At 36.3% G+C, this 9,531-nt stretch overlaps 1 protein-coding gene across 1 annotated transcript; it reads right to left on the bottom strand.

Annotated features, from left to right (window-relative positions):
* Window positions 1-1,359: 1,359 nt before the first annotated feature.
* Window positions 1,360-3,251, bottom strand: LOC133718020 (glucan endo-1,3-beta-glucosidase-like). The gene is made up of 3 exons (XM_062144808.1): window positions 2,137-3,251; window positions 1,717-2,059; window positions 1,360-1,632 (listed from the first exon to the last, which is right to left on the bottom strand). Exons 1-3 carry the CDS (start codon window positions 3,142-3,144, stop codon window positions 1,601-1,603), a joined length of 1,383 nt encoding a protein of 460 aa, XP_062000792.1. The 5' UTR covers window positions 3,145-3,251; the 3' UTR covers window positions 1,360-1,600.
* Between the last annotated feature and the right edge of the window lie 6,280 nt (window positions 3,252-9,531).

A 9,531-nucleotide genomic window follows, 5' to 3' on the forward strand; every position in this document is an offset into this window, starting at 1 on the left:
GCTGTAAAAAGCTTACCGGGTTTTGTGTTGTTGCAACTCCCGGTACACTATTCAAATTGTGTAGCGGGAAATCCTACAGGTCAGGAGAACCAGGACGGTGATCGGGCTGCTTAGAGTAGTGTTATGTGAATTACAGCATTATATTGTGAGGTTTGTTATGCTCATTTAGAGCTTTACGATTTTACTTTGTAAGAGTGAATTGTAATAATTAACTCTAGGTTTTCGAGTTTTTGTGTTGAGTGGCGAGTGGTGTGTTTGTTTGTGAGAAAAAAATTCAGAACGTTATTTGTATTAATTGTTTATTCATGTTTCGGATTTGAATTGGTTATTCAAAATTCGGGGCGTGACAAGAAAACTCTCCGATGCCTAAGTCAGTATGTTTCTTAGTAATGGAGCATAGAGAATTGGAATTCCATGCATTACCTTGATGTCGAGCGGCTTATTTATAGGCGATGACTTACTTAGGGAGCAAGCCGTCATTATTCCGGCTTTTATGGCTGTATTTATTTACACACTTTATGATGACAATTATTGCTGCACTAATAACAGTTAATCATTGCGTACTTACGACCGTCATTCATTGCGTATTTATGATAGTCATTCATTGCGCACTTATAATCATAATCATTGTGCGTAGTTATTGTCGTAATAATCGCCGCATTCATGACTGAAATTTAACGCCATACTAACTACGGAGTTAATCGCTTTAATTGCGGGCCCAGCAGAATTTGACCACTCCCACAACTACTGACGCAATATCACATTTCATATTGATCAATAGCACAACTGAGACTATAAAGATAAGACATAAAAACTGAAAAATTTGAAACCAAACATGGTTTGTTGAACTCATGACCCACTACTCCCTAGACGCTTCATATTAATGTAAAAAGATTAGGGCACCGCCCCAATTAGTCCTACATCCAGGTTCAATAAATTGCACTTCACTTCGGACAATAGAGCCACTCATGCCCAGAAAGTGTTACACACTTGCACATATGTTAACGAGTTTGAGCAGGGCAATAGAATTTTGGCTGTTCGAGCGCACATTTCAAATGTCGACTCATTTTACAATAAGAAATTCGAACAAAAATAGGCTTTGGTGTTGGTATGGAATTTGACATGATTTGTACTTAGATATCGCTCTCGCAATATCATACATTAAAATATATCTTGTTTTTTATAGTCTGAGATTTTCTGCATCTGTATAATAATGAAGCGTTGTTATTGTTTTATGGGAGCCAATCCCATAATTTCTTTTAACCTGTCTTGTGACTCTAATATGACTAATTGACCACTTTGTTTCCGTAATTAAGTTCCTGACAGTAAAATTTCATGATACTGGGCGAGTATGTATGCATGCTCAAGAAATTTACTGTAGAATCATTTGTTGGCTCAATTTTTATTCTTAAGGATTACATCAATTAAGACCGTGCTGCTCACAAAACTAGAGCTCATCTTAGTCTCCCTAAATATTTACAACATATACAAACAACAAACAAGATATACCAGGAAAAAAAAAAAAAAAACCTCGCGCACACACACAAGTGACACAACACAGTCGCGCTCAACGTAATCTTCTTCTTTGCTTCCTCTTCATCTATGGACTGGCGTATGTACACGGGCCATGGCCTGGGGAAAATAAATAACAAATTAAAACTCTTAATTACTTGATCATGTAGAACTTGGAAAAACAGAGAGAATATCTTATCGTACTTGGGTTGATGCTGGTGACGAGTCCGGTTTGCGAGAAATCACAACTCAAATTATTGTGGCCGTTTTTCTGATAATAAGCATTCATAGCATAGGATGCCTGGGAGCGGATATCGCTGGAAAAGCAAGCACCTCCTGGTTGTATAGGGCCGCAATCCACACCCGGCTGGCTGCACGCGTAGTCTAAGTTTTGCTGCAAGGCCTGGTTGGTAACACCTGGCTTTGCTATGCACCATACTTTGCCTCCATTACTTGGTTTGCCTGGGGCTGGTGTGGCTGGTGTACCCGGCATTGTTGGTGTGGAAGGTTGTGCCGGTTTTGGATTAGGTATTGATCCACCCGCGCCCTAAGTGGAACAACAATTTAGTACATTATATATTGCATAAAACCAGACAGAAAACTAAGAAGTAACAAACAGCCAACCTGTTGATTGCGCATAACTCCAGCGTTGTAAACCGGAGTCAAATTAGGGTAGAACAGACCCCAGTTCTTCTCAGCTTGCGGACCAGGTTTTTGGTTCTCATTAAACAAGGCAAAGATGTAGGTCTCGAACTTTCGGTTCGGCATCAAAGGTGTGCCGTGACCCGACTCCACGTGCTTGATCAGGTTACCATTATAATCCGCGGCATGTTGCATCGAGCAAACAGGGAATTCACAAGCCGAAGGCCAACCGGTCTCTCCCACAAGTATATTGACGTCAGGGAACCCTAGCACCTTTGCCGCCGAGTAAATGGAGTCCATCAAGCCGTCGAACATACTGTTGTATGTTAGCTTTGTGATCGGATCCACCACTGACTGCTTGAACAGTGCATAGTTTTCGTTTTGCGGGGTCCACCCGAAGTAAGGGTACGGATTCACCATGAGAGGGGACTTGGTTTCTCGCAAGAATCGGAGCATGGGTGTCAAAATTTGCGTCACCTCCGGTCTGAATCGGCCCTGACTTGGGGGCTCAGACGCCAGCATGATGCCTAGAGAGTGTGGCGTTGAGATCTTAATGTCCTTGATTCCCTCAACACTTAGGGCATGGTTGAGGGTTCTCATGGCCGCGACTAGGTTGGACTTTTGGGCATCATCTCCCCAGTGAAGAACCTCGGTGCCGACGCAGATGTAACGTATTCTGGTGGCCGGGTGGAAGGGCTTGATGTTCTGCTGGACCCACCGGCGAGCTGCTCGGGGCTTTGTGAGGGTGGGGATGTCCCCGTTGGGGAGGGTGACTGTCAATGAGATGCCCGAGTTAGCGAAGGCTTTGATGATGTCCGGGTTCATATCGAAGATTTTCACTGCGTCGATGATGGTTTGGGTCTTGAGGAAATTCGCGACTTGAGAAGGTGGCGGGAGGTTGTCTCCGAGCGTGCCATAGTTGACACCGATGGAGTAGGCCGTGGTGGAGAGATGGAAGAGGAGAAGGGTGAGGAGGAACTTTGTCGTCATAGTTCTGTAACTTGATATTCTACTGACTAGCTTATTTTCTATGAACTATATAATTTATTGTTATATAATTTTTTGTAAAAATTGTGGGAGGTGAATCCTCTCCTTTGTTACTAATAGTCAATGCGGATGTGAAGTATTTATAGTGGAGAAAGAATGGATAAGGGGTTTTTTCAAAACAAGCAAAGAAAGGATAAGAGGTCAATCATTAATCATTGCTATTCACAGCTAAATTCTGTTCTTCTTTAAGCATAACGTACACTCGATCCTCTTATTACGGGAGTCTGCCGATTTTTTGTTTTAGAACTTGTACGGTCATCGTAATTTCAAAAGTTAGAGGTTGCAAAATGAATGCTTAATTAGTTAGAATGGGATTCCTTTCATATTTTCAGCTTTTCTTTGTTGCTTTTGGTAACTTCTGATAAAACATTGGAGAAACTACTATTTAGATATTTTATTCGTTAAAAGAAATTAAGTTTCAAATGTTGTTCTAAATATGAAAATTTCTTCAAACAGACTAATTAGGTCTACTTGAAGTTAATTTAGAGTTCAGTTATATCATTGAACTAAGTTTTTTTTTATTGAAAAATTAATTAATTAGATGAATGTACGAACATAATTCAACTCTTGGTTTCAAGTAATTTTTCTTAAAATCATACCGTGACTACTGAAATATGAGGACACACATTTAAGAATTTTTTGTTATTTCTTCTTGTCAGACTTTGCAAAAATTTCTTCTTGGTAAAGAAACTCATTCAGTTGGGTATTTATCTCTCATGAAGTTGTTGGTATTTATCAGTTGGCAGAAAGTATACGGTACTGTATACATGCAGTATATGAGGCTAATAACACACACACACACAAAAGATATTTGTTTTTGGTCATTTTAAGGGATTGCTAGTTTGTGGAATTTACTTTTCGATCACATATCGATATTTTAACACAATTTTTCGAGTAAACCACCACTGCAAACTTTCAACTATAAATTTGAAGTCGTTTGAAACATTCATAATCATTAATATTCAGAAAAGAATATAAAATGTACAAAAAGCCTACATTTTAGGAAAGTGAATTTATACTGCCCACTATTTTGCGAAGAAAGCAGGACGTTTTTTTTTTTTTTTTTTTGATGAAGGTAAGCAGGACGTTGTATTTCTCATAATTGCCTCATCACGTGAGTGGCAGGAGACTAATACATGATGTATGAAAGGATAACTATATCACTCGGGGCACTTGCAAAGGAAAAAGAAATAACAAGGAAAAGCGCAATGAAGAAGGCTGGGCAAAGGTATTGAAGGAAGATCGATCCTGCAGGTTTGAAGTGCTAATTTTCATTTGATATCTTTTACTTTTTTAATGTGCATATTTTCTTCTTCATTTCTTATACTTGTCTCCGCAAGTTTAGAAGATATCTAGATCTTTACACATGATAATACTTTCTGGATATAGGTAAATCCAGTAGTCAATAAGACGTACATGATCGAGTGATATGTATATGTTATGTATCTATGCACCAGATCTAAAGAACTTTCTTTCAAATGGTCCACTAATTTCATATCGACCCTCTCAATTAGAATTAGCCTCTAAACCCACACCACACAATCCCCCTCCCCCCATGTTGGCAAGGATAGCGGAACTTGGATAAGAATTTGCCCTTCGTTCAAATTAGGAGAAACAAAATTGAATAAAGGATTCGGAAGCCAAAAATTTGTAATAAAATAAATGACCGGTTCGATAAATGACCTCTTATTACTCATTTATGAGGAAATCTATCATAGATAGAAACCAAAATTCAAGTTGGATTTTTATCCTTATATATATCTGTATATTTATTTCTAATTAAATTCGGTCTTTCAAATAAACGACCGTCTTTACTTTTGACCACCATCTAACCTGATCCGTGGTAATCACGAGCAAAACATTATCCTAATTTCTTCCATCCAATTATTAAGATGCTAAGACGTCGTTGTCCTTTAAGCTACCAGCATCTACTCATGTCGGATTCAGAGACGGAGTCCGATGATCTAAGTGAAATGTGTAATGCTCGAGTTGGATTGAGCAAAAAGAGGGGAAAATCCACCGTAAATGAAGGAAGAAAAGTAAAGATAAATAAGAAGAAAAAACGCAATGAAGGACCGGGGATTGCAAAGGGAGATCAGCCAGGTTTCAAAAGGCTAATTTTCATTTGATACCTGACACTTGATATTTCAATTTACGCATTTTCTCCTGTATTCTTAAACTCATTCTTGTTTGTTAGTTATACAATATCAACACATATTCTGTGTGTGTATATATGTTTATATGTAACGATTAAACTAAAGTAAGAGATAATAAATCATATAAATATATATGAATTAAGTAAGAGATTTGATGATATTAGTTCCTCAAAAGCAAGTGATGTAGGGATTAAATCTCACCATCAATCCTAGAATGAAATGGTAAATCACATTACACGCACACACATGCTTGTGTTTGATGTCAACTAAACACAAAAATCCACCTGAATAATTAGTTTGAAATGTTTTTCCAATTGTTTTATTTTCTACATTAATTGTATAAAACAATATGTATAATCAGAAGGAATTTGTAATGCAGAATTGCATGTAGTGAAGGTTGCGGAAGAGTATCAAGAACACATGAAGAAGATACCGATCCCAATGATTCGCCGATCGGATGCTATGTTTATCACTTGGCATTCATTAGCTAATTCCATGAAGCAATTTTATGGCCAACCATTGCACTACCTGACTCATGTTCTTGTGAAGCAGTGGGATCAGTCAAGAATAGGTAATGTGGATGAAGAGAAGCCAATGGACAACATTATTCATTCAAGGAAAGCTGAATCTACCATATGGGGTGTTGAGGAAGTCCACAGGCGTTGTACTTCTCACATTCATTTGGCTAAGCTGTGGCTTTCTGACCCGGATTACAGTGCTGTTGTTGGTGACGTTATCACCTCTAAATTGGTTGCATGAAATTTATATTACCAGTCATTTTAATATATAGTTACTTTCTTTGTGCTTTAAGACTCTCATATACAGTTTACCGATCGAGGTCTTTCTTTTGTGAGTGGTTTTGTATTTGCTTGCTACAGTGGTGAAAATAGACTGCGCTCTTCTTTAATAACTTTCATCAATGAAGTCTCAGTTGTTCTTAACATGCAGTTTGCGGCTAACTAATTATTTTATTAATTGCTTGCATGCATATCTAGAGCATTCTTCGATCAGAAAGTATTCTGAACTGGAGAGGCCGGATGAGAGTAGAAAACTCTGGTTAGTACCGAAGTAAATGACTTGAAAAGAGTGGTCTAAAATCACACTTGACTATAGAGAATTCCTTTTATTTTTTTAGTCACTGTAGGATTTCTTTTGTCACCTTAGAATATCAGCCTTCTTAATTTCCAGCATTGATCCGTTTTCTTTTCGTGTTAGAGCTTGTAACATCATCATTGTTTTTATTTTTATTTTTTTATGCGGATACATCGTCATTGTTAAACTAGCAGGGTTTTAAGAGAAGGTTTAATGAATCAAAATCTTTTATTTGTGTTGGAATGGTCAATATATAGGTCAATAAGTTTACAGCCTAAATGACCAATTTTGTCTCCCATGGCTAGGCTTATGTGTGTGAAACTAAATATTCATCATTATTAAATTTTACAGTACACTTTTTTATGCTTCATGTTACATGGCATCATCCTAGTTATTGATATCCTCTTCATGCTCTAAATTTTTTATCCTTTTATTTTCAGGCTCTAATTAGTAATTATTATATTAAATACAAAATCGGTTATTTATTCTTGAGGTGGAAAAGAAAAAAAATTAAAAATTATAAGCTAACTACAATTCATGTCCTCAAAAAATAATAATAATAAATAAATAAAATGATTTCACCGACCATGATTTCAACCAAATATTGTGTACTATAGTACACGATTTTTTGCCAAAATTGCCTGTTCTTATTTTCTTACCAAATTTTTTCACCACAAATACTAAGTTTTAAACTTGAACTCAAAACTCTCAATGCAATTTTTTAATGATTTTTCAACGTTAAAAAAAAAAAAATTCATAATAGAAAAAATTGTTCTAAGTTTCGGTGTTCAATCAATTGAAAGTCATTCTAAAAATCATGCTCTACGAATGATAAGCTTATGGTAAATGAGAATTTTAAAAAAAAAAATGTTGTTTCTAAATGTGAATTTTGTTTAACTTGTTTATCCATCATTGTTTAATGTAATTTTAAATTAAAGATCTAATGTGCTAGACACACATAACATTGTTTATCCAAAACAATCCAAAACAGAGGCCTTTTTCTTTTTCTTTTTTTTGAAAGGAAACAAGGCCCTTTTACACATGGAGGTCATGCATGTCTCTTGCAGGAAAAACAAGATGCTCGCGTCATTCACGTTTTCAGTTGCGCACATTTACTGGTTTACAGGCATGGATAGCAAAAATCGAAATATGTTTCGTCAAAAAAGGAAAAAAAAAAGAGAAGACCAAATCCATGTACGTTACTTTTTTTTTTTTTTCCGTTTATACCTGGATTTGGGGGTGTGCACTTAACTTTTTAGAGACCACCAAATTTTATTTTTCATATGAACCATTACTTCTTTGGCTTTTTACAATTGGCCATTACAATTTTTTATTTTCATAAGAACCTGATAACCAAAATTATCTTCTTCAAAAATTTTTTTATCCCCACCCCAATCCCTATGAATCTGTGATGTCAGCGAAATCTATGACCTTTATAATATTAGTTAAGCTAACTAACCGGCTAACAGACCACAGCTCACTAATTAAAATTACTTTCAAACTTGACAAATGTAACAATATGTATACGCTCTTTCACATTTAAGAATTTTATTTGCCTAGGTCTAAAATGTCTTGGTCTAGATATGTTGATCAACACATAATGAAATATCGATCTTTCTAATTATCGGTCCATATATGAGACATTTCACAAAAATGGGGATGAGATTAATTACCTATCCACGCCTTTCCCCTCGTGGGGATGAGAATACCTAACCCCCTAATGCCAGGTTTCATGCACCGGAAGGATTAAAAAATCCGAGTCTCCTCACCCCAATGCTACACCCTTCACCCTAGAATAAAAAAATTATATAACTCCAATAAAATTTGGGTGACTTTTCGATCTCTTCTTTTTTTTTTTTTTTGGACAAAGGGTATTTGCACTAGGGGGAGGTAGTCCACCAGCCCAGGAACATTATGAATCACCCGTGATTTATAGGAACCCAATTAATATCTGGGTCCAGCGTCGATTACCACGTGAGAGCAGTTAGACACTGCTGGCCCAGAGTTTTCTACCTTAAAAGCTTGCAGGCATCCAGCAGTCGGGCTTCATAATGACCCAGCCTCTCTGAATTTAGCCCTTGTATATTTCGTTTAGTTTTGAATCAAACTATAAATAAAGGGAGGAAATTCCCGATCGAACATTTGTCATTCTTTTCATACGTATTTTTTCAACGTAGTGATTGTGAGGTAAATCCAACACTGTAGTTCAGTATCCAAAAACTTTGGTGTGTCCTGTAACGTTTTATGAAACTATTTTTGTAATACTGGATTGTAGAATGAAAACAGGGAACTAAACTATAAGTTTTTAAGATGTAAATACATGTTCGGTACAAGTATTTCAAAACTTGAAATATTTTTTTTCTATTTTTATTAAAGGAGCAGAGCTCTGTTTATTAGAAGAGTTATTATCACAAATGGTACCTTAACTTAATTATCTTCTATTTTATCGATGGTACCTGAACTTCAATTTTGATCACAACTAGTACCCGAACTTTTCGATTTCATTTTAAATGGTACCTAAGGCCACCTTCGGTAACTATTCCGGCCAAAAAAGCCAAATCTAAAAATAAAAAAAAACAAGTTCAAGGCAAGTCTATTACCAAAAAATCATCACTATATATGATTGCAACCCTTGAAATCATCAAAAATCATCACTATGATTGCCTCCCATGCCGTTTTTAGTCGGAATAGTGACCAGAGGTGGCTCTAGGTACCATTTAAAATGAAATCGAAAAGTTCGGGTACTGGTTGTGATCAAAATTGAAGTTCAGGTACCATCGATAAGATTGAGGTATAGTTCAGGTACCATTTGTGATAATAACGCTTATTAGAAAGAGAGAATGTCAAAACAATAGGGACGGGGCAAAACAAAACCCCACCAAAAACAAAGCAACCTACAAACAAAACCTAGTAGCACTGAAAGAATATCAGTGAAGAAAACGAAAATGAGGTAAGCCTTGAAATATTAAAAATATATCTATCATTAAAAAAAAAACATATCTATAGCACTTAGTTTAGTTTTTCCTCATTAATCATGAAAGATTGACTATTTTGTTTGTATTGATTATGAATCCTTTATTGG

The sequence above is a fragment of the Rosa rugosa genome, chromosome 6 (genome assembly GCF_958449725.1).
Source record: "Rosa rugosa chromosome 6, drRosRugo1.1, whole genome shotgun sequence".
NCBI classification, from domain to species: domain Eukaryota; kingdom Viridiplantae; phylum Streptophyta; class Magnoliopsida; order Rosales; family Rosaceae; genus Rosa; species Rosa rugosa.